At 39.6% G+C, this 27,999-nt stretch overlaps 1 protein-coding gene across 3 annotated transcripts in view; it reads right to left on the bottom strand.

Moving 5' to 3' along the window:
- Positions 1-58: 58 nt before the first annotated feature.
- Positions 59-27,999, bottom strand: part of LOC114769895 (band 4.1-like protein 5) — a 39,140-nt gene continuing 11,199 nt past the window's right edge. For 2 of the 3 annotated variants that reach the window (XM_028963232.1, XM_028963231.1), the window contains exons 3-26: positions 24,913-25,017; positions 23,403-23,445; positions 23,054-23,132; positions 22,861-22,905; positions 21,007-21,059; positions 20,075-20,195; positions 19,121-19,208; positions 18,946-19,034; positions 18,760-18,850; positions 17,319-17,488; positions 16,759-16,865; positions 16,656-16,674; positions 15,694-15,733; positions 15,450-15,571; positions 6,881-7,029; positions 6,598-6,698; positions 5,319-5,447; positions 5,092-5,156; positions 4,681-4,800; positions 3,206-3,287; positions 3,000-3,077; positions 2,726-2,776; positions 2,529-2,626; positions 59-1,681 (exon numbers count right to left, since the gene is read on the bottom strand). In XM_028963232.1, the coding sequence (XP_028819065.1) occupies positions 1,615-1,681; positions 2,529-2,626; positions 2,726-2,776; positions 3,000-3,077; positions 3,206-3,287; positions 4,681-4,800; positions 5,092-5,156; positions 5,319-5,447; positions 6,598-6,698; positions 6,881-7,029; positions 15,450-15,571; positions 15,694-15,733; positions 16,656-16,674; positions 16,759-16,865; positions 17,319-17,488; positions 18,760-18,850; positions 18,946-19,034; positions 19,121-19,208; positions 20,075-20,195; positions 21,007-21,059; positions 22,861-22,905; positions 23,054-23,132; positions 23,403-23,445; positions 24,913-25,017 (2,112 nt within the window). In that variant the 3' untranslated portion in view covers positions 59-1,614. The remainder of the gene's footprint in view (positions 1,682-2,528; positions 2,627-2,725; positions 2,777-2,999; positions 3,078-3,205; positions 3,288-4,680; positions 4,801-5,091; positions 5,157-5,318; positions 5,448-6,597; positions 6,699-6,880; positions 7,030-15,449; positions 15,572-15,693; positions 15,734-16,655; positions 16,675-16,758; positions 16,866-17,318; positions 17,489-18,759; positions 18,851-18,945; positions 19,035-19,120; positions 19,209-20,074; positions 20,196-21,006; positions 21,060-22,860; positions 22,906-23,053; positions 23,133-23,402; positions 23,446-24,912; positions 25,018-27,999) is intronic. The other variant, XM_028963234.1, reaches the window with a different exon arrangement.

Below are 27,999 nucleotides of genomic sequence, written 5' to 3'. Positions count from 1 at the left end.
AAGTCAGTTACAAAATAAATATGTATTTACACATACAAATTAAAGAACACACACAAGATCTTATCAAATGTTTTATTGTATTTTTAAAATGGGGTTACCTCCATTTTTGATCAGTAACAAAGTATTTTTATGACTAACGTGGAACACATCAAGGCTACTGCTAGTCTTGAACGCCCTAACAATTGTACACACAACGTACATCACACCGTATGGTGACATCATTACGCTCCAACTACCATGTGATAACACAGCGTTAGGTTCCTATAGTCACTGGACACTTAAAATACATGTACAAATCCCCTGTAAGGTTTTCCCATTTCATCTAAAATCTGAAATATATGCCCCTATAATGTTCAAATGATTGCTCATGCAGACCAATGAGCTGACGAGTTCATTAAAAGGACTACTTGGCTAAAACCAAGTTATTCTCTATACATTCAGATAATATTTCACATTAAAAGTAGCTGCAATTACTGCTTTGTTATAGTGAGGCACCTCCAACCTGTAACAATCATCATCATCATCATCATCATCATCGCAGTAACAGTGTCCCAGCCACCGTGCCGATCCAATGTTTTGTTTGTCGCACCCAGGCCTACAGGTTGAATGGTAACTCACATCTGGAAAAAAAGGCTAATAAGGCAGCTTGTCACTACAACTTTTAAAATACAGCATTGAGTTCAGATAAAAAAATGATGACAACAATAACAATGAAAAGTAAAAACTTAAGTGTGTCCATACAGGCTAGATGTGTTGTCCATTTAAAATAGTATTGTGAAGTTGAACGAGACGTCATAAGACTACAGTAGAGCGAAATAAGAACAAACAATCTGCCCCTGGGGTGAGTCTCCCGAATGTAAGCTGAGCACCGCGAACATCCACCAAGTGTAAAAGACGGCAGGCACAGTGTTCAACTTGAGCAACACCCTCCCGAGTAATGTTAACTTTTACACCAGTGACAAACGATGCTATAGTAAACGTGGTGGTGATAAAAGCGGGGTACAACTGGGGTTCCACTGTGTTTTAAATGTAACAGGGGAATGTATTTTTATGCTGAGCTCCCAGATAAATAGTGTTGCCTGTTGTGCATCTCGCATATGATCCAATTAGGTGTTAATTAACCACATGCATACTTTTTTAAAAACTCTAAAACTCTAGATATAGAGATAATGGTGCAAAAAAAGGAATCCTTGACCATCCATGCTCATCACAATTTATGACAATTCTTAAGTATTTGTTAAAATGTGATTACTCTCCAATGGGAAAGATTTACTTTAAAATATGTAACTTACGATTACTGATATACTGCCACTTTACTGTACTTACTATACTATAATACTGACTAATTAAGCTCTTTTTTTTCGGGATCCTCACCCCTGGTCTCTGTAAATATAAAATCCAGTGTCGGTGATCTACTGTGAATCACAGTGGTGATGCATCCAGGGCTCAGAAGCAGAGGTTGAAGAACAGGGAGAGCAGGGAAACAGTCTGCTAGCGATCTCCTTCACTGGGATGTCCCAGGAAAAAAAAAAAGTGCTGATTCCATTTTGTTGGCCAGTGTAGTTGGCAGCATGTACATCCACAGACAGCGCAGTCCTGAACAATCTCCAGCTTTTACAGTTCCGTCGTCAGCAGGCCCTTGGGCTTGTGGGCGTCCAACTTGGGTGTGTGGGTCACAAGGCTTTTGGGGGAAAACATATTGACGATATTCATTCAGCTTTAGAATGATGACAACTGTACATAGTGAGTACTATTTTTTGGCCTTTTTTGATCGCTATTGGAAGGTCCTACGTCCTCAAGGTTTACATTAACAAGAACGAACCACTTGGTATTTTACATGGATCTTGAAGAAAAGGAACAAACTACCATTTATGGTGGTCTAATTATTATTATTTTTTATTCTCCTCCCCTCTCCTCGGTTAACCCCCCGCCTGCTTTTCCCTATCTTCCTGACCTGTCCACCCCCCAATGTGATACTGTGTTGTGTATATGTATGGTCGGGTTTTTAGTGGTACTTGTTAATATTGACATGGTATATTGCAACAGCAATAAAGGGTTCTCATCATCATCATCATAGAACATGATCTTTAATGATGAATAGCCCAATGATTGACAGCTCTCACTCATGCTACATCCTCATTCTGAATCATTTCAACTCACACCTGTCAATAAATCACATGTTCTTGTCTTATCACTCTCTACTATACATGTAAATAAACATGTATGCATTTGACCGTAGACTAGCAAACAGTAGCACCTACTGAGTTTTATATTGGGACACCTATTCCAAAACGAAGAATGGTCATCTGTGGATACCAGCAGATGGTACTAAATACAATATTTTGCAACAAATGTTTCACTAGTATTGAAATGAATAAATGAATAACAAATAAATAATACATCATTAATACAAAAAAAATATTATCCAAATATTTCAACATAATGATGCTGAGACTTCATGATATGTGCTTCAAATCTAATTAGACTGGCTTAAGTGCAGTGACGCACGTATCTGACTGAGGTTGTACCTTTGAGGGTGAGTGTTGAGACCTGCCGCCTCCGGGTGAAACGGTGCAATGGGGGCCGTACAGTCAGGGCCGAGAAGGCCGTTGGTACAGGAGACCGGCTGAACATGAGTGGGGGGAGAGAGTTTGTCACAATAAGACATCAAAGAGAGAGAGAGAAATCTGACTGGAAATAAAAACACACAGAGGAAAGAACTCACAGGATTTGCTGGAATGATCCACCGAGGCGTTATTAGTGGTTTAGGCTGCACCTAAAGAAAGAAGAAGTAGTTCATAGACAAAAATATTTTTAAACTGAAACCCCGAAAAGTACACCACATTAAACATACATATTTAAACAATTATACTGTTCATATTATGTCATTGCAAATTTTCTTGCATGTTAAGAGTTTATAAAGAGATATATAGCAATGCATTATAAATAATACATTAATCAAAGTGAATTATAATTACTCAACAGCGGAAAAAACGTACAATTTTGGTGGACCCAGTGAAGTCTATCAGATTGTCACTCACTGACTGCACAAGAGCTTCCATTTCCTTGGATTTATCCTGGATTGAGAGATGCAGCAATGTGAGCATTCAAGTTGGTAATCCATGAACCAATGCCAGGGCTTAAATGGGGAACTCATCCCACAACACAATATAATAATTACACAAAAGAAAAAGTTACTTTTTACCTCCGTGGAGACCTGGTCAGTCAAAGGTTCCAATGATGCCACCGGTAAAGCAGAAAGAAGGTCATCTGTCTTGGGTTCAACACTGAGAAAATAATTACATATACACATTTACTATTAAAAAAAAAAAAAATAGAATGTGAATAATTGAAATAAAATAGCAGTAAATAACAATATGGTAGTGAATGCACATAAGACTACGGACAACATAAGATGTCCATAAATTGTAAATTGCAGTGCTGTTAATCTAGTGTCAATGCACTGTGCGCATTTAACGTGCATCGCCATTTGAAGATGTTTCAAATATTCATGCAAAAGGTGAGCAGTCCTTGAAACGGCCCGTCTCCACCTGTATGTAGGAATTGTTTCTGGCTGGAATGAAGTGGTTCCCCATAGGTCTGGTACCGAACAGAAATTTTAACTCGTTACATACTTATAAATGAACTGCAGTGACTTCCCGAAAAAATGTGCCCATATTCCGGTTAATTGTTCCCAGTCCTCTTTTTAAGGGACAGTGGTCCCCCCCTAGTGGCCCCATAATCAGAAGGTTGCTGGTTCGAATCCCTGAGGTGCCACTGAGCAAAATGTCATGGCTGCCTACTGCTCACCAAGGGTGATGGTTAAAACAGAGGACACATTTAGTTTTGTCACCGTGTGCTGTGCTGCAGTGCATCACAATGACAATCACTTCACTTTCACTGAAGTCTGAAATTATTTAATTTGGAGACCACAAGGGGGCAATACAAACTCTATAGGTGTTGTTTCTGAAATTGATCAGTAATCAGTCTAGTGGTGATTTCTCACATGATACCAAATACTAGGAAACCTATTGATCTATAGATTTCTTTCTGAAAAAGGTTTAGAGAACATAATAAACAGTATAATAAACAATATTCAAAAAGGTTGCCACAATGATTTCCCGTATCTTGCGGTTGCGTTTTCCATGAAAATGCACTATTTCCCAGAATCTGCCCAGAGCAACTTATCATTCTTTTGTGGCTCTTTCATGGAGCTTGGCCACATCTAGAGGGAGGTCCAGGTGGCTCCTTTTTAATCTTGCCCTGGCCCAGTTTATTCCCAAAATCCCAGTGGGTAATCTCAGCCCGTTTCCCAGCAGGATTACCTCTGGTAGCCGTTAATCCACACACACACACACACACACACACACACACACACACACACACACACACACACACACACACACACACACACACACACACACACACACAATCACAGGAAGCTATTTATGCATTTGTGTAAATGAACTAATGTTTGCGTTTCTGGGCTGATTCTAATCCTATTAGACCAAGAGAGTCTGGAGTCATAAATGCAAACTGAAATGCAACAACAAAGAGTAACTCTGCTGCTTAATGCTGTGCATTACCTATTTCATCATCACCCACGTTACTGAGACATTGTGGTCTTATCTAACGTCAGCGTGTGCCTGCAGAGGCCATTCAACACAGCTACAGACATACCCGGCAGCTGGGCTCTGGACTATGGCTGGTTTCAGCAGGTCCCAGGAGTCCTGCCGCTCCGTAGGTGCTACTGCTACCAGAGATGAGGTGCTGCCCGGGCGGCCACTGCAGCCCTTCAGCCTAAAAATGCGAATGACTACCTTTACTGGCATTGTACATGGATAGTATACACAAGTTAGGAGAGCCTCTACCGCAAAACCTTTGGCTTTAATTATGCCGCTATCATTTTCACTACACTACAGGTCTGTTTTATTATTATATATTAAAGAGGGACAAAAAAACAGATAAAAATGCGTCCAAGCACTGCTTCCATAAGCAACTGCTCTTACTTGGCATGATGAGAAGCTGAGTAAAAGTGAAAGGGACCATCATACCAGAAGGTTAAGAACTGATTTCCTGAGCACGGCTCACCTGGCAGCCGCCTGATGGAGGTTGGTGTTCTTGTCTCCCGCTGACACTGGGTCCTCCCACGAGCTCTGACAATCCAGACAATTCGGGTTTATGTTGTGCAAAACACTCGATTTTCATTTTTCATTTAAAATATTACAGCTAGCAATAGCAATGCAGCCCAGGGGCAATGCTTCCTCTTACTTGGGAATCAAAGGAAATGAATATAAATAAGCGAGGCATATAGGTACCTTGAGGGCAGCCTCAGCTTGGGCTTTGAGGATGTTGCTCTTGAGGTCCTCCGAGGGTGGAGCTGGGGTGAGGACCGGGCTGCTGCTCATGCTGTTCAGACATTTCTCCTTCAGCTTGACCACATCCTCCTGGACACAGACAAATGCATGACTTCCTGCAGTCTACAGTGCAGGCACCCGCAAAAGAAAACTGGACCATTTACTGTATGAACTGTATAGCTCAGAATGAGAGAAAACACAAAACTCAGATCTGCAGGATAACTTTTTAGATCACTTAATTGATTAACATGGAAGCACGTTGTAAGTCGCTCTAGATAAGGGCGTCTGCCAAATGGCTTAAATGTAAATGTAATTTACATTACATTTACGGTTTTAAATGAATCAACAGACAGACTATGATTAAATTCATTTATCAATACCTCTTCTACTAGCCCTAGATAAATAAAGCACATTATTTTAGTGGATGACCACAAGATGGCAGTGGAAGCCTATAAACGATGATTAGATGTGCCTGACGCAAAGATTCCTGCAGGATCAGGTGTTACGGAAATTTCCCAAGAAAATTCCCACAGCAATCTTGTTTCATAATGTTTTACTATTAAACAGCTACAACACAAGATGTATACATTATACCATCAAACAGCTCTCGACACAATCTTACTCTCAAACTGGTCTTACAGCGTTTCCCAATACTGCACCTGATGCCCCACCCATCACGGGCCCTTCCATTCTCGATCACTGAAACACTGAACCTATCCCATTTTATTAGACTATTCAAAAATTTGAATAGTGATTCACCTGATCACTCTCCATAACATTATGGAGTAGATGCAAATTGCCATAATAAAAATGGAAGCAGCAAACTTTGTGAAAACCAGTATGTGTGGCATTGTCAAAACTTTTGGCCACGACTATATGCTAATTAATATTGTAATGGCCATATTGGCTCAAGCAATGCAAGCTGTTCCCACAGGACCACGACTGCTGAAATCCGTATTAAAGAAGCTTGCAGCACTTCTTTATTTTCAGACCTTGTCTTTTTTTTCTGAAGAACCTATAGACTCAAAATTCTCCATGACAATTATCACCTTTTAACAACCACAAAAAAAAACATTGAGCAGGGACCTCCAGCAGGAATGGGAAATCCTAGTATGAAGATGTAGCGGGGTAAAGATGTATGGTGAGCTGCACAGGCCACAAAGTGAATGTCCTCACTTTAACCCTGTATACCTCGTGTGAAGTGTGACCACCCGGCTTTCTTTGCAGTGGATGCACTGACCTGGTTGTTCATGTTCACGTTGATGTTGACGTTCGGTCGGGACGGGGTTGTGAGCGCTGAGCTGTTCTCAAACTCCAGCTGCTTCAGTCGCGTGGCTGCTTCTAGGTTGAAACCAGACTTTCATGTTTTAATTTTTTTCTAATTGCATAATAAAAAAAGTGCCCTTATTTTATCACAATTATTCCATTGTGAGGTTATTCCATGCAGAGTTTAGTTTTTAATGGAAAGATATGTCGCGCTTCTGCATTTTAAAGGTGCCATGTACAAGAAATGCTGCACCCACCGGTGAGAGAAACTCCGTCGTCCACAGCCACGCCTGGGAGAGGCACGCTGGGAGCCACCTCATCTTGAGGGTTTGCAATCTGCATGGAAACTGGCGCCATGATGATGTCATCAATGCAGGTTTCCAGCAGGTCCGTGGTGTGAAGCAGGCTGTGTAGCGTGTTGAGTGGAAAGGGGTACAGATTTTGGGGGAGTAGGGTGAGGAGGATGGGATGAGAGGAGATGGGTCAAGACCGGCTTTGGGTACAGTCACCTTCTACAACGCTGGTAGGCTGGTAGAGGCCACTTACCTAAAGGACAGCTTCACAGAAAGCACCTCATGACAATAATCTTCACAGGAGATTCAAACCAGTCAAGTATTTATTTTAGGGGTGCATTATCAGAAGACACAAACTACAATGCATGAGAATGCAAAATGACCGCATATTAACATGGAGGGGTGGGCGATATATTAAATCTACTTTACCAATCGTGATTTGTTCCGCGTGCAATGCAGTAAATGACTTAACATCATAAACATGGAGTAAAAATATTAATGCCATTTTAAAACAGGCTTTTATGGTGCAGTATTGCAACGTATTACAGGGAGTGCAGAATTATTAGGCAAATGAGTATTTTGTCCACATCATCCTCTTCATGCATGTTGTCTTACTCCAAGCTGTATAGGCTCGAAAGCCTACTACCAATTAAGCATATTAGGTGATGTGCATCTCTGTAATGAGAAGGGGTGTGGTCTAATGACATCAACACCCTATATCAGGTGTGCATAATTATTAGGCAACTTCCTTTCCTTTCCTTTGGCAAAATGGGTCAAAAGAAGGACTTGACAGGCTCAGAAAAGTCAAAAATAGTGAGATATCTTGCAGAGGGATGCAGCACTCTTAAAATTGCAAAGCTTCTGAAGCGTGATCATCGAACAATCAAGCGTTTCATTCAAAATAGTCAGCAGGGTCGCAAGAAGCGTGTGGAAAACCAAAGGCGCAAAATAACTGCCCATAAACTGAGAAAAGTCAAGCGTGCAGCTGCCAAGATGCCACTTGCCACCAGTTTGGCCATATTTCAGAGCTGCAACATCACTGGAGTGCCCAAAAGCACAAGGTGTGCAATACTCAGAGACATGGCCAAGATAAGAAAGGCTGAAAGACGACCACCACTGAACAAGACACACAAGCTGAAACATCAAGACTGGGCCAAGAAATATCTCAAGACTGATTTTTCTAAGGTTTTATGGACTGATGAAATGAGAGTGAGTCTTGATGGGCCAGATGGATGGGCCCATGGCTGGATTGGTAAAGGGCAGAGAGCTCCAGTCCGACTCAGACGCCAGCAAGGTGGAGTTGGAGTACTGGTTTGGGCTGGTATCAAAGATGAGCTTGTGGGGCCTTTTCGGGTTGAGGATGGAGTCAAGCTCAACTCCCAGTCCTACTACCAGTTTCTGGAAGACACCTTCTTCAAGCAGTGGTACAGGAAGAAAGTCAGCATCCTTCAAGAAAAACATGATTTTCATGCAGGACAATGCTCCATCACACACGTCCAAGTACTCCACAGCGTGGCTGACAAGAAAGGGTATAAAAGAAGAAAAACTAATGACATGGCCTCCTTGTTCACCTGATCTGAACCCCATTGAGAACCTGTGGTCCATCATCAAACGTGAGATTTACAAGGAGGGAAAACAGTACACCTCTCTGAACAGTGTCTGGGAGGCTGTGGTTGCTGCTGCACGCAATGTTGATGGTGAACAGATCAAAACACTGACAGAATCCATGGATGGCAGGCTTTTGAGTGTCCTTGCAAAGAAAGGTGGCTATATTGGTCACTGATTTGTTTTTGTATGTCAGAAATGTATATTTGTGAATGTGGAGATGTTATATTGGTTTCACTGGTAAAAATAAATAATTGAAATGGGTATATATTTGTTTTTTGTTAAGTTGCCTAATAATTATGCACAGTAATAGTCACCTGAACACACAGATATCCCCCTAAAGTAGCTAAAAATAAAAACAAACTAAAAACTACTTCCAAAAACATTTAGCTTTGATATTCATTGAGAACATGGTTGTTGTTCAATAATAAAATTATTCCTCAAAAATACAACTTTCCTAATAATTCTGCACTCCTACAATCAACTGCTACAATCAACCTCTCCTCCATCTTGTTTTAGAGCACACTTTGATGCCGTGCTTCTTATGAAAACCATGGTGTCCCCAGAGGTTTGCGGAACGCTGCATCACTGTCCGATTTGCTCGCTATTCAGGCCCACACTATAGAAACGGGGTGCCATACAAACAGACTGAATTGATCGATTAAGAGAAAATTGCAAGTTATTGCAATGTTAATTTTAGGCCCCATCACTCAGCCCTATTTCGGATTCGCAGATGTGGGAACGCCTTCCAGTACAAGCTAGAAAACCAAGCCATTGCCGCTTGTTTGTGTGTGTACAACTGATTTACTGAGAACAAACAAGACAGGAGTGCTGAGATACAATTTATTATTTTTCCATGACAGATGGTCACTACAGTTTTATGCTCAGAGCAGCTAGAATCTGAAGGTTGGCGAGGCTCAAGTCAGGTTAAAATTTTGAAATCGTACTAGTAATTTCAGTACAAACTCAAAATTTTTACCTGCCATCGTATTCTATCAAATACAACTCTGATTTCTGGTGTTACTTTAAAAAATATGCTATTTAAAAAAAAAAAGAAAAACAACAGTAGGGATACTGAAGTAGTAAAGTATAACGGTGGCACTAAATGGTCCAGAGTGTTATTTGTACCCATTTTAAAGCATTGGCTTTACATATAATCCTGAACACACACACACACACACACACACACACACACACACAAAGAATAATATAGATGTCCTGTTGGGGGAGACAGCAGGTCACATTCCATACATGACCGGAGATCCACACCCCCAAGGAGGAATAAATCCAATCCCTCTAAACGTCCTGCTTCCTGCACCCATCACAGTAAAGTCAGCACTGCTTACGACTCCCAAGAATTACACTTCTTATTTTTTTTATTCATTTAGACTTCAAGCCTGCCCATGATATATAAAATCACTGTATTCATTAATCATGCATATATACAACATTTTCATTCAGCTATTGACCAAGCTTGTAAAACCCAAGAGCTGGGTCTTAAACAAAGTGCGCAACTAGATTCCTTCTTTGGATTTAAAATATAGCTCAACATGTTAAATACAAAGTGCAAAAAATACAAGATTCTAGCCAGATGTGACCCCCCACCCGCAAAAAAAAACAAAAAAACAAAAAAAGTTTCTAAAAGCAAGCTGGAGGACATTCCTCCGTGTAACAAAAACCACTCTTCAGTAAGGCGTCTGGTGAGGGAGCACAGGGTCCTCCGCCTCAGTCAGGCCCATTATCACCCATCTACTGATACGGCCAAGGGTCAGTCTGAGTGACGGGGGTAGGGGGTGGGCCGGAGGTCTCTGCAGGTTAAATAAGGCCTGGGGGGGAGGTGACGCGCCGAAGAAGGATGAGTAATTTTTTTTTAAGAAAAGGCTGCGCAACGTAACTGGCTTCATCTCCCCGAGCTCTCGGCTTGCAGGTCCGCGTCCAGGCGAAGGCGGTGGGAGCAGGAGCTGCGGGGGTGCAGGACGAGGGCCTAGAGGAGAGGCTGGGAGGAGGTGAATGTTAGAGGAGAGGAATGTGGCAGAGGTGGGGGGGGGAATGTGAAGGAGAGTTGATAAGAAACAGGGAGGATGGAACTCTACAAGTGGGAATTTTGAGTGGAACGAGGAAATAAACCTTTAACCTTTACACACCACTACTGAAAGAAAAATAATGCCATTTACAGCTCAGACATCCGCTTAGATTAAATAAAAAAAACTATATTCTAAAGATAAAGCAACATACAGTGAGTTTGAAAAGATAAAGGAATTAAAATGCAACAAAAACATGGCCACTATGACAGAATGCAAAAATTACCTTTTTTTAAACATTTTTTTAGCGATTTGCTTAGAGTAATAGTTCTGTGGCATGAGACAGCTTTCACGCACAATTACAACAGGCTAATGACAGCCTTGGGATCTCAATATCATGCTGGGTTGGTAGTGGCCTAGTGGGTAAGACACTCGCCTATGAACCACAAGACCACAAAGTCCCAGGTTCAAACCCCATATTACCATTGTGTCCCTGAGCAAGAAACTGAATGCTGAGTGTCTCCAGGGGGACTGTCCATGTCACTACTGATTGTAAGGTGCTGTGGATAAGGACGTCTGAAAAATGCTTGTCCTGTTTTTTTTTTTCTCACGTTGACATTATATTTCTTTGCATGTAATAATTCTCATAATAAGCTTTTTTTTTTTTTTTTTTAAAGAAACAATAATACATAATAATGTGCTCTGAGCACATAACATATATTGTGGTTGAACATTTTTCCTTAATATAAAAAATGTTTGTATTACTGGTTAGACAGCTCTTACACCGTCTTAAGACAGAACAAAAATATTTGGATCACACATTAAAATGAAACCTTAGATAATGAATAAATTCATTACTTTATGTGGGTGCAAATTAGATTTTTTTATTTCATTTAATTTCCTTACATACAGACCTATTTTTAATGGTCATTTTTAAAAATATGACTATGCACAATGACAGATTCTGCTACTACACTTCCAGCCACCCAAGCCAAGAACGGTTAACTATAGTTACTAGGTAACTATTATTTGCAGTCCCATGACATCACAGAACCATCGCAGCCAACTTTCCAATCAAAATGCAACAAACCACAGCCCACTGTGTGTCACTGTTTAGGTCTGAGCAGACATGGATGTTTTGGAACTAATAAAATTTTCAACTACAGTAGGTCAGACAAAAATTAAGTACAGAAAATGAATGCTGACTCAAAAGGAATAATGGAATTCTGATGTTACACCAGGATGACAATCAATCATAAAAAAAAAATCCAATATCAGCCCATCACCACATGCACATAAACAATGACATGCAAGCAGAATCCAGTGGCTTACTGTGGTTAATTGGCCTGCTGTAGATACTGTAGAAGACAGTGAGTTAGTGGAAGAGATGATCAGGTGAGGGATGAAGAGCAACATGCTAGTCAAGAAAGAAGCACCAAAGTCCCACCTGGCCCTCACAAGGTCAGAAATCATGCTGGCCACAGTGGAACCGCAAAATAAAAGAACATAAAAACCAGAAAAAAGCTGCCGTGCTGTAATTATAAGTCTCTCTCTCAGTTAATGGCTTTTGGTGGAGCAGGTCCTTCCTCAATCCATCTCAAATTAAGTTTCACTACAAAGCTAGCTGTTTTTAAGCTGACTTTTATTAATCCTTTATGAAACACATTTTTAACCTGTGACAAAACCTGCAGGAAACCTGCTTGTAGTCCCTGTGGCTAATTAAAATCAGTGTGAAGACTTGAAGGCACTGTTTAACATTGCAGGTAAAGAATTGAACCATCCAGTCGTTCATAAAGAGACTACACCAAAGCGCTAGAGCTCTATGATGTACCCTGAGAATGAGTTACAAATAACAACCATTCCGCAAAAAAAAAAAAAAAACTGGGTGGTTGTAGCCTAGTGGGTATGAACCTGAAGACTACAAAGTCACCAGGTTCAAATCCCACTTACTACCTGAGTGTCTCCAGGGGGACTGTCCCAGTCACTAGTGATAGTAAGTTGGTCTGGATAAGAGCGTCTGATAAATGCCGTAAACATAAATGCATGATGCATATCTGTAGAAATAAACTGAACAATTCATGTCTCTGTCCACTTTGTACTTTTGAAAAATCTTCCTTTACAACCATCATACACACTGATTCTATAACAGGTAAATAAATACCTGAGGATAGCAAGGTAACCACCCGTTTTAAATAAGGTCATGAGTCACAGGGGGATGACAAAAACTATTAAAAAATAAATACAAATATTTTTTGGGACAAACTAATGGGTAAATGAACCATTATAATGTGATCTTCAATTTCATTTCCTCTTTTTTAATAGAGTTATTATTATGCAGTATTTCTTTTTTCAGTGTCTCCCATTCGGTCACATAGAAGACATCGCTTCCTCAATCCGCATGTGTGTCGTAATTGAGATTTTAGCTGTTTGATGGCAATGTGAAAATGACTTTGGACACACTTTCTTAGAATGAAATGGAAAAGAAAACCAAACGTGTGGTCGGAAAACATGGAACAAATCAGAGCGCCTTCAGTGTCTGGAATGGATGTAGAGTATTCTTCATTTTATAAGGTAACTATAATAAAATAATGAGATAACCTTGTTTTAATTATGAAATGGGTTTGACTTTTTCCTGTTCTACTAGGTACTTGAACTATATTGACTGGGTTAAATAGAATTGCGTTACTAAATAAAAAGAGGCTAAAATACAATTTTCACTAACGATCTGGTTACAAAAGTTCTTTATTTAAAGCACAATTCTACAAGAAAATGTGTTGGTGATTAAAGATCTTCACTGAGCTGAAATGAAAACAATCTATATTAAATAAATAGAAAATCTAAATGAAAAGTTTGTGTTTTATAGATGCATTATGGTTTTTCAGCTGATTACTTCTATCATTTTACATGGGCTTGGGTGGTAAATGAGCGGTCAGGTGATGCATCAGGTGTCAGGTGAGGCTCACTTGACGAACATTTAAGGCCTGATTAAAGCTCTAATTCATGGCTACATCCGCTCTGTCTATCTGACAGGTCCAGGCTACTCACCCTACTGCAGCAGCACACGCACTTTCAAACGTACAGGAATATCAGGACCATGGCCAATCAGAGGCAGGCTCTGATCTTCGCAATCTGTGATTGGTTTGCGACACAAAACTAATATGTGTCTATTTTCCCCCCGAACGCCTGGTCAACCTCCGTTTTTTTTTTTTTTGTCGCTCCATTGAGAAACTAGGTCGCCAAATTGGTCAAACTCTAGAGTACGATATATATCGAAATTGAATCAAAATCGCAATTTTACATGAAGTGATTGTCATTGTGATACACAGCAGCGCAGAACAGCACACGATGCACACAGTAAAATGTGGCGGATCTGGATTTGAACCAGCAACCTTCTGATCACGGGGCCACTGCCACCACTGAATAAACATGATTTACAAATCGCAACAATTCAATGTCAGGGCTGGCTGGAGACAGTCAGTGAGACTGAATGCAGGCAGAAGAGGCTGCTGCAGCAATGGCGTGGTGGGGAGAACAGGACAGGGGGAAATGGCGAATGCAGCTGAATGGGTGGAGTGTGGGGAGACACCGTTCACAGAGTAAAACAAAGTTCACTGCGCTCGCGCAAGGGTTGATTTTTTACATTTTTTTTTTTGCGTGGTGCAAGAGTGGTTGTCAGTGCTGAATCCGAAACACTTGCCTGATCGGTTCACCATATTTACTTCCTGCCATGGTATTCTAGTTCAGTTCATATTTCAGTACGGCTGTGCTACAGTTTGTAATACACATAATATAGGGGATAATCAATCGTTTTCGTCGACTGAAATTGACTAGACTAAAATGAGTCTGTATGTGACTAAGACTAATAAAAACTAAAACGACAGCTTGACACAAAGACTAGACTTAAACTAAAAACAAATGAAGACAGGGCACCAAACACAAAATGTAGTTGTAACCTAATATATTTTCAGAATGTGCTCACTACCAGTAGACGGTCAGCCTCCGCAGAAATGGGTTTTGTTCTATTCATAAAATCGAGTTAAAGTTTCACACTTTTATTACCAAGCCATTACAGAAGGATATTTTGCGATTCATAAAGCAAAACCACAAAACCCTAAATTACAAAACCCTAAAAACATGGACGTGACATGTGAAGTCAAGTCCATGTGATCTTTGTGTAGTGTGTTTATGAGATGTAATCTCGATTAACACAGAGTGCAGAAGTACTTATGATAATAAGTAACTAGCCTCTACCAGTAACTGGTAATTGTAACTAATGTAATTTTGGACCCTGAGGAAAAATAATAAAATGCAATGTCGATTCATATTGTCATACTTCAATTCAAGTCTTCAACTCCTTAAAGCTTTCACCATCTAAATGATTACGCTCTCAACACAGCATCTGGCAACAGCTACCAGGCAGCACCTACTGCACGGGCATGTGCTGATGGCAGTGGGCACTGGTCAAAGCCACAGCCACCATCACATAAAGGCACTTATCCCTCCATTGATTGGGTTGGTATTAGAGGAGAAGGAAATCAACAAGGAGGACAAAACACGCAAAGAAGCTCATTTGAACAGCCAGGAAAAAATAAAAACGCCTCCAAAGCCCCATCCCATGAGCAAAGACATTTGATTTGAAGCAAGTCTACAGGAGGAGCCGATGAGAACTCAAGGGTACATACCTCACATTAATGCAAGAATGGATTCAGAACCGCAGACTACAATAAACAAGGTAAAATGCTTTTTCATTTCTAGCTTTTTAGCTGATATTACAGATGCATATAAAATATTCTATGTATTTATGCATACATGCAATATCTAAAAATGCTAGTATTGAAACATACAATGACTAGAATTTTTTTTTTTTTATTTTGGCTCAAAATGAATGTCCACAGACTGAGACTCACCTCTTCCCTGCATGACTCCCACCAGGGCTCCGAGGGAGGGTCTCAATTTCCATTGGTCCTGTAGTTGTGGGTTGTCCGCTCATCACCGGTATACCAGACCATGACGTTTGGGACTGGGTCGGCTTTAAGACCAGTGCATGCAGAAAATGTATTTTAAACATTATTTAAAAAGTGATTCTGCCTTATTGTGTGCATTTTTATGATTACAAGAAGGGGGGAAAAATAAAACTATGATCCGCAATACCTTGCTGTCCTTCCTGGAGCTCAGGCCATTGTTGTGTGTGCTTTGGAGAACAGAGAAGAGCACAAAGAATGAAAAAAAAAACAAAAGCAAATTTCACAGGTTTTGTACTGCTGTACAGTGGCAGCGGTGGCTTAGCGGGTAAAGAAATGGACCTGTAATTGGAAGGTTGTGCCACTGAGTACCTTCCTCACACACTACTCCCCGGGCGCCTTTCCTGGCTTCCCACGGCTCACTAAGAGTGATGGTTACAAGCAGAGGACACATTTCCCTGTGCGCACCGTGCGCTCTGCATCATAATGCCAGTCACTTCACTTCAACATTTTTTCTTGTCATTATGAAATAAGAAGGTTTGCTTACGACAAAAATAAGCTGTTGTCAGAAGACCAGCAATAAGAACCATGTTTTTTGGTAAAACTGCCTGTACATTTACATTTACAGCATTTATCAGACGCCCTTATCCAGAGCGACATACAATCAGTAGTTACAGGGACAGTCTCCCTGGAGCAACTTAGGGTTAAGTGTCTTGCTCAGGGACACAATGGCAGTAAGTGGGATTCGAACCCGGGTCTTCTGGTTCATAGGCGAGTGTGTTACCCACTAGGCTACTACCACCCTGTGTCTGTCTGTTATCATTCCACTCATGTTCGTAATAGTTTTTACACATTCACTCACATTACCCAAAATAAACTGTCAAACTACAGGCAAAATGAAATTGTCCTATACAGTAACTTTTCAGCTAATCATTTAAATTTACAGTATTTGCCAGGCGCGCTTGTCCAGAGTGACTTTCATGAAAGCTTTAAAATGTTACACTTCGTTATGCCTCGATGTCTGCGATTCAACGTGTGAAAATTCCATGTATTGGATTCAACTATGCCAAGGTAGACACCATTTTCTATTATACACAAACCTAAACAAAAAACTACAATGGAGACATTTGAAGTAAGGAAACAGACACTCACTCTTGAGTTTTGATTGGACCTATAAGAAAAAGACAAGCCTTGGTTACTAGTCGGTTTAAAAATAGTGTATTTTTGAATCACTGGGGGAGTAGAGAACACTCACTCCTGTTCAGCATGGTCCTTCGAGAGTAGCGCCGGCTGGGCCTCCGCTCGAACGACGTTGACCGCCGAGCTTTGTTTGCCTTTGTTGTCTGATACTCTGTCTTTCCGCTGAAAAGTGACAAATTGGTAAAAGTTTTAGTGTGAATGCACAGACTGGTCACGTGACCAACAAAGAGCTCGACAGTTATATAATGGGACTAATGACGGCAATTAAATAATCGTCCTTGACAGTATGCATGTGCTAATCTGTTCATAATCGAAGAGGAGGAGGAGGCGGCATGCTCAACACGCTGACACAGCTCTGCTGGAATGTCTGGCTGCTGATTAGAGATTAGAACGAAGCATGCAGGGAGCGCCTGATCCGGAACGCAGCAGACCAGGAGGGTCTGCGGTGGCTACAGACCACCCAGATCTCCGGGACCTGTGGGAACGTATATATTCCTTGCAATAGCTCATACTGTAATACAGAGTTTTTCTGTAAGAAACAATAATTAATCAACGTTTAACAGAAAACTGCACAATAGCTGAAGGAAATCTCTCCATCTGCCGAAATGCCCTCACCTGTAGCGGAAGCGGGAGCCCATGCGGATGAAGCCGGAGCGGGCAGAGCCCTTCTGCACGGGGCCGCGCAGGCGGAAGAAGGCATGGTGCTCCACGGCACACTTCCATAGGTGCTTGCAGGCCTTGGGGTGATCCATGCGGAAGACAAACGTGTGCTCCTGCTCTTTGCCCTGTGCGACGCAAGAACAGATAAACATTCCTCCTACAATGTAGGAGTCAACAGGAAAGTGCAGCAGACTCTTGTATCTTGTATATCTGGATCCCGAAGAAGCTAAACTAAATACCCTTTTTGTTGGTGTATAATTAGTTCTGTCCCCCTAAGACGTGATCTCCAATGATGTTTGCATGTGATGAATTGACAGGTGGAGGTTTAAAACTCGGTTTAAATACAGTCAGTCAATCAAAGGGTCTGGGAATCAAACAGCGTAGAGGACATGCAACGTTTTTTTTCTTGCAATAAAAACGATTGTTATATTGTGGTTCCAAGAAAATAATGTGTGGTTGGGAATGCAACCTTGGTTAAGATGAGATAATGAGAAAAGAGAGAAGAATTAAAAGCATATCCTATACAAACCAGCAACTCAAAATTCGGGAATCATTTCGGTGAGTAAAATGAATCAAAATCACTTCATTTTTCTTGATTGTGTCACTAGCCAAAGGGTATAAAGGTATTCAAAGTGTAAAGAGAAGAAACCAGCTCAAGAGACCAGCTCAAAACCGGCATGAATCAGCTTCATCTCAAGCTATGCAAGCGGATATAAGACTACTGAAGATGGCCTTTGGGATACCACCTCCCCCAGTTCAGCTGTTGGGGGAAAGTCATCTTCAGTACCAAGAGCTGATGACAGCTTGGGGCATCAAATGGGGGAATACATGGGCAACTCAAGACGAACAGAAATGAAGAAGCTGCACATCCAGGTGCGCAGGCTGAACTACACGCTACTGAACAATTAAAATGACTTGGATAACCTGAACCTTAAGTTATCCAAGAGAGCATTGGGCATGGTGGTATCATGGTGTCCTTTAGGATGTTCCAAAAGAGCACCAAATAAGACTTAACACACACTAACTAAATATCATACAAAGTATGCATTCCTAAATAAATTAAATGGAATTAAATAAATACAAAAGGAGAAAGAACTGAGCACATATTACTGATGTTTTTACAAAAAAAGTTTAGAAAGGAAGGACCCTATAGGGGTGACTGACAGCTCTCACACAGCCAACGTCATTTCTAAATTATTTAAAATCACTACTGTCAACACATCTCTTTGCTTGTAATGTGGTTTTTGTCTAGCAAAATTACAAGCTTTGGTAAATAAAATTAGTGTGAAAATATTTTCAACTTTGGGAACCACCGATTTACATTAACATTACTGTGTTATGTATTAAATTGTGTGTGTGTGTGTGCAATACAAAATACAGGAAATCATATCTTTACCTCTGCAGCCTCCTGCACTACCTGTTCATCATCCTCCACCACAACCAAGGTCAACTTGCTTTTCTTGAAGTCTAGACGTGTGATTTTAGGCCTAACATAACACACACACATACACACTTCAATTTCCACACAGAAGAGCCAGTTCAAATGTTAGATCAAATCAGGAACGAAGAAGAAAGTCTTTACCAAAAAAAGAGGCCAATCTTAGTCTGCCCCTCAAATACCAACACTCCAGTAGGAGTGAGTCCTAAACTGTATTCATTACCATCTCGAGCCTGCAAGGTGACATCATTATAAACATGAGAAAATCACAAATAAATGCATCTCTACATCGTTATCATAAGATACAGTCCCTGCTCACCTTCACCATATGCATGTCCACGCCGTACATCTCCAGCCACTTGGCTTTGTTCAGGTAGTTTATCTCTGCCTGAGCTGGCATCTGTCCCCTACAATGAAGACAGGCCATTAAGCCCTCTCATCACCTCCACTGCACGGAAATCTCAGTGCATGCATATGCCTGGGGCTGCTATAGGAGGACCAGCACCACCGTTTTCCCTACTGTGCCAAATATATTTCTATTATAGAATATAATCACTTTAAGAGGTTGCTAAGAGACCAGGCACAATAGAGTAACTTCATTTTATCAACACGTAGCTGTACTGGACAACTTAACAACCCTACTCCCTAAAGTAAGAGCTACATGTAACTGTGTAACTGTGTTTACATAAAAGAAAATGCAATAATTTTTATCTGTTACAGTTACTGGAGGAAAACGTGTAATTAAATTACTTAGTTATTGAAAGGTTCATGATTACAATTTTCATTCTTCAAAAGTTCATTCTTAATTTAGTATAAAAAACCTTGCTGATAACATTTAATAGTGGTGTAGTGGGAATCACAGGAGTGATATTTGTGTCAGCTAATCAGAGCTCTGTGAAGCGGATATTGTTAGTTGAATATGTCGAGTTGCCAGTCCTGACATGTCTGACACACATCCAGACATACATGAAATTTTAGACTCGTGAAATTCTTAGAAAAAGAAATTCCAAATATTCCAATTTATGCAATTTTAGGGGAAATGCAAACCCTGGTAGGCATGTCCTGTTATGTTTGAGTGACATTCTGTCTGGGGTATTGCATATGATTTAGTTACTGAACACAATTAAGTCCAATGCTAACATAGTTTATGCTTAAAGATTCATAGCTGTGTAGAAAGGCAGCTCAGCCAATGTCATGATCTGTCATGTGTTGCTATAAATACATAAAGCATATAATTAAAATTAAAAAACAAAACTGTTGATTGGATTTTCACCTGCACTCCTTCCAGTAGTTGTAGATGGCCAGCTCCATGTCTTCTGTTTGCTCGGGGACAAATCGGAATTCTGATACCAGGTCAAGTGTGTGCTCTGCAGGGTCACAGTCACCCAACTCAGCTGAAAGATCAAAGAACCAAGTTCAATCATGCCAAACCTAGTGCATGTTTACAGACACTCATGCCAAATGACAAATAGTCTGGGGATGGATAGATAAATAAATATGAATTCTTCATGAATTCTTAACATTCTTAGTTGTCTGAACAGAATAATTGTCCACATTTTTGGGCACGTGTGGAGAAATATGTTATTATCAATGTTTTAATAGAAATTGCTAATATAGGACATGAAATTAAAAGAAGCTTGCCATTAAATCAGAACCAACAGAAACATAAGAATCTAAGGAGCACAGACTAAAGAAAGGAAAAAACACAAACACAAAAAATTACTAATACGTTTTGAAGTTGGTCATGGAATAAGGAGCGGCATACGTATAATCAGGAGCTACAAAGAAGAAAAAAACTCTAAAAGTGATTTATTATGAAGCGTCTCCCATGAGGCAGTGCTGGGGAAGCCTGGGAAGAGGGCTCTGAAATGGGGCCCGGTCTCTAATGAGCTGGCAGGAAAACCAAGGCTTGTTTCGGAGAAGCTGACGGCGGCAGTCAGAGAGGGGTTACAGCCCTATACCCCCTGGTCATTACGCAACATGTTTTGACATAAACGAGCACTGGGGGTACAACCTAAAAACATTTGCAGCTTCCACTAACCTGTGAAAGTGAAATGAAAGAGCTGCCCTTTTGCACCATACTCCAGGCACAGGAGCCCCACAAAGATATTAAATTTTAACCAGATCTGCAGAAAGTTATTGCACTACAGTAAAGCCCCGAGCTCTGGGCAATGGAGGGGGAGGGAATCAGGTGGGTCCACTCACCCTGCAGAGAGAAGGCGGCGAGCTCCACCGCCGTGTCAAACGGACATTCCAACCTGTCGTTAAGGCAAAAGCGAACAATGATACCTTTTCAGCACATTCTCCGCAGTCTTTCAGCAGAATATAAATCTGCACAGTTATTTCCCCAGTCACCTGGTAACCCTGATGGAATGCCGCTCTTCCAAGGTCACCGTTAAGATAGAATAATGTTCGGCAACAAAAGATTACCTTGTGGAAACCAGCATAACAAAGCGGGCCATAATTAGAAATGTAGAGTAAAGCATTTTGTGTGTTACACTGGTGCCTCACATGCAATGACGCTTATGACCACAGAGCGAGATCTCACATTACAAATGAATCACAAGACAATGAGTTGTGCAGTTTGTGTTGTCATGCAGCTGTTCTGCAGTTGTGCATAGTAACAAAAGTTACTGTACTGAAGTATTTTTTATGTGTATCTGTACTTAACTAAAGTATTTACGTTGGTGGAGACTTTTTATTTTTACTCCGGCAAATTTCAATGTCAAATCTTTTTTGAAAGCAAGGTGTTCCTTTTTTATGGTTTACGTAAGTACACCAATCAAATTACAGCGCGAGGATATTCACCTGCAATAATCCAGTTTGCCAGGACATCCATGGCCTTATTTGAGAGAATTTTTTTGTTGTAGAAAAGAAAAAGGACTTATTTTCTGTGTTAGTCCATTCCTTGTATTTTATAATATGGTATGTTTTCAGTGTTGCCAGATCCTAAATGTTAAAATATGATAAAGTGAAGTGATTGTCACATGTGATACACAGCAGCACAGTGCACACAGTGAAATTTGTCCTCTGCATTTAACCCATCACCTTGAGTGAGCAGTCGGCAGCCATGACAGGAGCCCGGGGAGCAGTGTGTGGGGATGGTGCTTTGCTCAGTGGCACCTCAGTGGCACCTTGGCGGATCAGGATTCGAACCAGCAACCTTATGATTACAGGGCCACTTCCTTAACCGCTAGGTCACCTCTGCCCCAGCATCTTAAAATTAGCATCTTAAAATTATCGTATTTTGAGAATTTTGTACACACATAATTTGCTCAGGTAATGTGTTATTAAAGCAGATTATCATAGACTGAATATTATAGTACCAACAGAACGGATCGTGTTTCGCAAGGCAACACAAGCACTGCATTATGGGATTTGTAGTTTTTGTGTTAGCAGAGATTCATTCTATCAGCCCATTGTAATAGATCTATATTAAATAATTTTGTGAGTTTGATGCCTAAGTGTTACATTTTGCATTGATTGGCTGTAAAAGCATGTGAGATGACTGCACATAAACAAGCAAAGTATGTATGTGCCAGATGAAAACAGAGATCTTTATAGGGTCGTGCTAATAAAATAACCATAAAATAACGATATAATGAAAGGGTAAAATGAACATGGCTACAGCCATGCGCTTCATTAACAGGTCAATTAGGTGATAGTATTTACAATCTTTTCAAATGCGTAGACCACATATCATCTAATACATTTTACTTATATTATACGATTCCAGCCATTATATTATATTATGACTGACAGGGTGACTGTCCCTGTCACTACTGATTGTAAGTTGTTCTGAATAAGAGCATTTGATATATGTCGTAAAAGTACATATATTTACATGAGAGCCACAAAAAATATTTTACTTTTCATATTTATGTACATTTGAAGGCAATTACTGTTGTACCTTTACTCAAGCAAAAATTTAAATGGAGGACTTTTACTTTATAGGATTAAAACTTTAACCTGGGTAACTACTCTTACTCAAGTAGTTTCGTCCACCACTGCTGTTATGTTGATAGAAAAAATATTAATAATAAGTACAAGTTGACTCACTTGCCACTGAGGATGTCTTGTTTCAGCTGTAACACAAAAAGGTATCTGTGAAAGGAAGAGATGTGGCAGATTTCTTTAGATCACTCATTCAGCCAGTGAAAGGAACAACCCTACATTGACAGGGTTCTGGTATTAAATAATACATAATATGTGTGTGTGTGTGTGTGTGTATATATTTTTTGAGTTAACATACCGGGTCAACTCTTCATGAAGGTTATTGGGCTCGGAGGAATAAAACTTGACCCTCATGTGCAGACAGTATGGTGGTCCAACTGTGGCAGACATGAAAAGGCAGGCACAGAACTTTTATTATTCTAAGTGCACACTTATACTATACACAAAAGACACAATTTTAAAGACTATTAACCTTATGGTAAAGCCAGAAGAAGAAGGGAGTTGATAAGAAGTGTCTCCAAACAGAAAAGAACCTTGGGACCTCTCCCTCCCTCCCATGTGATAAACTACTCACTCAACAGTTGAAAACTAGAAAGATCAACACAGTAGGAAATGTGTGTTAAACTGACAGGCAGCTGCATACTTACTCTTAACTTGCTTTTTTATGCTTTTTGTAACGTCCAGCCAATGCTGCAAGAAAGGGCAAAATGTGAAACCTTTGAGAAAATGTAAAGATAATATCCATTTAACATTTTCAATAACCAACAGATAAAGATGTTTTACAGATTCTCTCATGCTACTGGAACAATGTAATGTCACGTCATCACTCCTTAGACATTTTTGTGAATTGTTCAATAAATTAAATATTGACTGCCGCTTTACACAGCTCTATAAAAACCCAGGACAATTACCTTGAACCTTGTGAAGAAGGTTTGGTTTTGCTCATTCACATATTATGCTTTAATCCAAGTCCAATAGGTATATAATATGTCACTCATACAAAATGATGATATGACTTTGATGAATATAACATCAAAATTGTTTAAAACAGGCCTGTCTATAAATGTTTAGAAACCAGATTGGTAGCTTTTCCACAGTACCAGAAAATCCTTTCTTATTCGGCCACAATGGACTGAATTTGAGAATCTGTGAGGCATGAACAATGTAGAAATGGAGCAGGGGGGTGGGGGGAAGAAAGAGGGACTCTGAATAACAAAGTCCTGTTCTGGTCTCCCCTACATTCCTAAAGCTGACAGACACCGCAGCGCACATTAACCTGGATAATGTGATCATACGTGTTTGAGTAACGGCATGATCTATATGACTGCACTTTTTGTTGTCTAACTGATCACTTAATTTCATCTGAATTATTTGTATTTCTACATTCGGTTCATGTAATTCATGTAATAATAGAGTGAATTTTGATTACATTTCATTTGTACCCAGCATGCCCCACGCGTCTTTTCTGGTTAATGCAACACATCGTGTACTCTTCTGAGAAGTGAATCTGTCCTAACTGCTTAGGTATACTTTACTGAAATTATGCTTTGATGTATATTGAAGAAATTGTTACCTCACATTTATTTATTTAAACAGCGTATTGCTTATGAGTATTCAAGGTTCACCAGCAAGAGTCACTGACCCGCACTGAGTCATGCCATTAAATAGCCTCGATAACATCTTTGGGGTTACTGGACATTAAAGCATTCAAAAAGGTTTCCAGGGCCCCTGGGGTCCTCGGCAAGGATTTAATCTTTTTTTAATTTTTTTTTTTATTTCAGTTACAACAGAAATATGCAAGCCTACATACCTAGGTTTCATGAACCAATCAGAATGAGAGACATGCTTAAAATCTTCAACCTTGACAAACTGCTGAATGGATAACATTTGTGTTTATTTTTGAGAGGGAGAACTACCAGTCTGCCATGTTTATAAAAAGTTATCAGGGGAAAGTGGATGACCCTGAAAAAGCGGCAGCACAAGAATGGCCAACACCAGGTATTAGCACTCAATGTTAGGACAGATTGAAACAAAGAAAAAAAAAACAAACATGTTCATCATAGATCACATGATTAATTAGATCATCTGAGTGGGAATTCTGAACGTGGGGTTGGAAGAAATCACAAAAGAATCTAAGTGGTAAGAAGCGATTCTTACTGGCACTTGTGCAGAGTCCATGAAGCGCAGCCCAAAGTAGTCCTTCTCCACAATGTCCAAGTGATACATGATCTGGTCAAATAGCTCTTCACCTTTGGCTTTTTTCTGGGAAAGAGGGACAGGAAATGTCAAACTTCACAAATATTTACTTAATTGTTTAATTAATTGACAAAAAAAGATAAATGCTGGTAGCTGTTTCTTTTCTGGTATGACAGCCCTGACCAACAGTATAGTTGATTTAGTGGCATGTCTTAATTTTAGTTTTAGTCTAAATTTAGTTTAGTTATAGTCTGGTTTTAGTTAACAAAAACTGATGACTTTTTAGTCTAGTTTTAGTTCATGAAAATTGTTTTTTTTTTTTTTAAGTAATGCAATTCTATTTAACCCAATCAATAAAGTACCTAGTAGAAGGAAAAAAAAATTTAGTCAAACCAATTTCATAATTAACACAATGTTAACACATAATGATATTACTGTTACCTTATAGACTCAAGAATACCCTACATTCATTGCAGACACGTAAGACGCCCTGATTTGTTCCATGTTTATTGAGCACACGCTCAGTTTTCCTTACCACTTCATTGTAAAGAAAGTGCATCCAAAGATCGTTTGTCCTAGCCATCTGCTTACCCACCACAAATCTCCTGAAATCTAAACGAATGCCGCAATTGCGTATTGCGGAAGCGACATAATCTCTGCAACCAGATATGAAATCAGAAACAAAAATACTACATACAAATAACCTCCCAATTAAACAAAAGGAATGAATGTCTTGTCTTGTTTTCGTCAATGAAAAGGAATAGGCAATTTTGTATATTTAGTCTAATTTTTATCAGTCAACAACAATATTAAATGATAAATTGACCAGCAACTACATTGTTTTTTGACGTGACTAAGACAAGACGCATTCAAAAACGTCACAGCTGTTTTTTCTTTTTTTAATCTTTCCTTAAATTCAATAACGGTGTACACGAATTTCAGTAAAGTTGCTTTTTGGTTGTCATTAACCACACCAATAGCAACCAATAAGAGAGGAAGGTGCTATAATAAAAAACTAGGAAACATTCTGGTGGTACCATACAATAACTATTTAGCAGTCCAGAATGCAGTTACTGTCTACAGATAAAACCAACAGCATCCTAAAGATTATAGTACATTTCAAAAACACGTTTAAATATTGATGTTGATCATGCCGGACAAAATGCATATTTAATGGATGATTCCAGTAGGGATGCACCAATCCAATCCATATATCAAATGATGTCTCGAATAAGATGATTACATATCGATAACAGTGTGCAGACCTATGAAACTGATTAATTCTGTTAAATTGTGGGTTTCCTACACTGCACTACATCCTGTGCTTGGGTATAAGGTGCAGAGATATAATTTCATCTTTTGTAAAGCAATAGCTAACAAAGCAAAGTGTAACCAAATCAACTTAATAAAACACCCCAGAAGCATTATGTCAGACAGCAAAAATATAAAAAAAAAAAAAAAAAAAATTCATAGCATGTTATCCAATACCAGTTATTTGTATCAGTATCACAGCTGAGATAGCTGGATTGGTGAATCCTAGTTGAAAGCTGGTCCATTTCAGCAAATAAATGTGGACAAGAGGAACTGATCTGTATCTTGTGGGAATGGAAAAGTTATTGTGAGAAAACACCTAAGGAACATCTTAGGGGTTCCTTACCTTTGTACATATTAAAATAAATATGAACTTTTCAATAGCACTTAAACAAATTAAGAAACATTTTCTACATTTGGATTGTGTCTGGAAAAAAAAAAAAAAAAATCAATAAGAACAGGTTTAGTCTCCAATTAAAATGAAAAGCGAGAGCAGAGTTCCTAATCCCATCTGTTCCCTGTGAGTGGATTTCTGTTTCCACGCCTCGCACTGGAACAGCTCTCTGCAGATACCTCCTGCTGAAGAAGCCGTGCCGCAGCCATGGAGCCCGGAGCAGTGGAGGCTCTCGCAGGCCCAAGTGAACTGGCAGAGTGCACAAAGCACCCATGCAAAAACGGACACAAAGGAACCATTGTGCTCTCCGGCAAACTCCACCGGCTTTGGTCTCACATTGTTCACCAGAGGTTTGCCACCAGCCAGGACAACAGTTTGTCTTTAGAGGCTCTTACACTCCTAATGATATTTCTTGCATGCAGGCCAGGCATGCCTGAAGAACGCAGATCAGGATGTTCAGGTACATACTGAAGATGTTCTGAAAAGTAGATCATTGTAACATTATTTACAAGGCTCTCTGAAGAGTGGAGGAAACCAAACCAGCACGGAATAAAGGTCACTGACAAGGTTACACATGCTCTAAAAAGAATAATGGTTTGCTCATGACCAATCATCTCTATATCTTTGTCCAGAAGATATTCCAGGCACAGGTTGCCTCTGTAAAGGTGAACATTTTTGCTTGGGGAGGGTTCACTAATGTCACAAAATACAAATTAGAATTTCAAAATTTCACCCCAGAACATAGATAAAAAAATTGGGCTCATTTCACATTTGATACCAGATGTGCAGTTCTGTAGTAAGTATTAACACCCTAATAGTAAAAATGGTCTTAGTATAGTTGTTTTTGCCGTATAGTTGTTTAGTTTTTGTCTAGTCATTATGTGAAGCTGTCATTTTAGACTTTATTAGTCTTGGTCACATCCAGACTCATTTCAGTCGACTAAAAGTCTGAGCATTTTAGTCATATTTTAGTCAGAATTATCTATTAATATTTTAGTCTAGTTTTAGTCAATGAATATTAAAAAAATGGAAAAAATTTAACCCAGTCAATACAGTCCCTGACAAAAGTCTTGTCGCTTATCTATTTTGTAGAAACACCTGCTATTAACCTGACTTTTAATTAATCAATTGATGTTAGAAATAGCTCATATGAAAAGCTAAAACCCTACCAAATGATATTTAATGCATTGAAATGAATTAGTTTCACTGAAAAAAAGATTTATCATTTAATCAAGACAGAAAGATCAAATTTTGGAAAGACAAAAGTTGTCACTATACAGAAATTTAAATTTACTGCAAATACAAATCCAAATTTAATACCTAATATGATATTAACCCACTTT

This window comes from Denticeps clupeoides, chromosome 20 (assembly GCF_900700375.1).
Source record: "Denticeps clupeoides chromosome 20, fDenClu1.1, whole genome shotgun sequence".
Taxonomy (NCBI): domain Eukaryota; kingdom Metazoa; phylum Chordata; class Actinopteri; order Clupeiformes; family Denticipitidae; genus Denticeps; species Denticeps clupeoides.
This window is presented reverse-complemented; position numbering and strand designations above follow the sequence as displayed.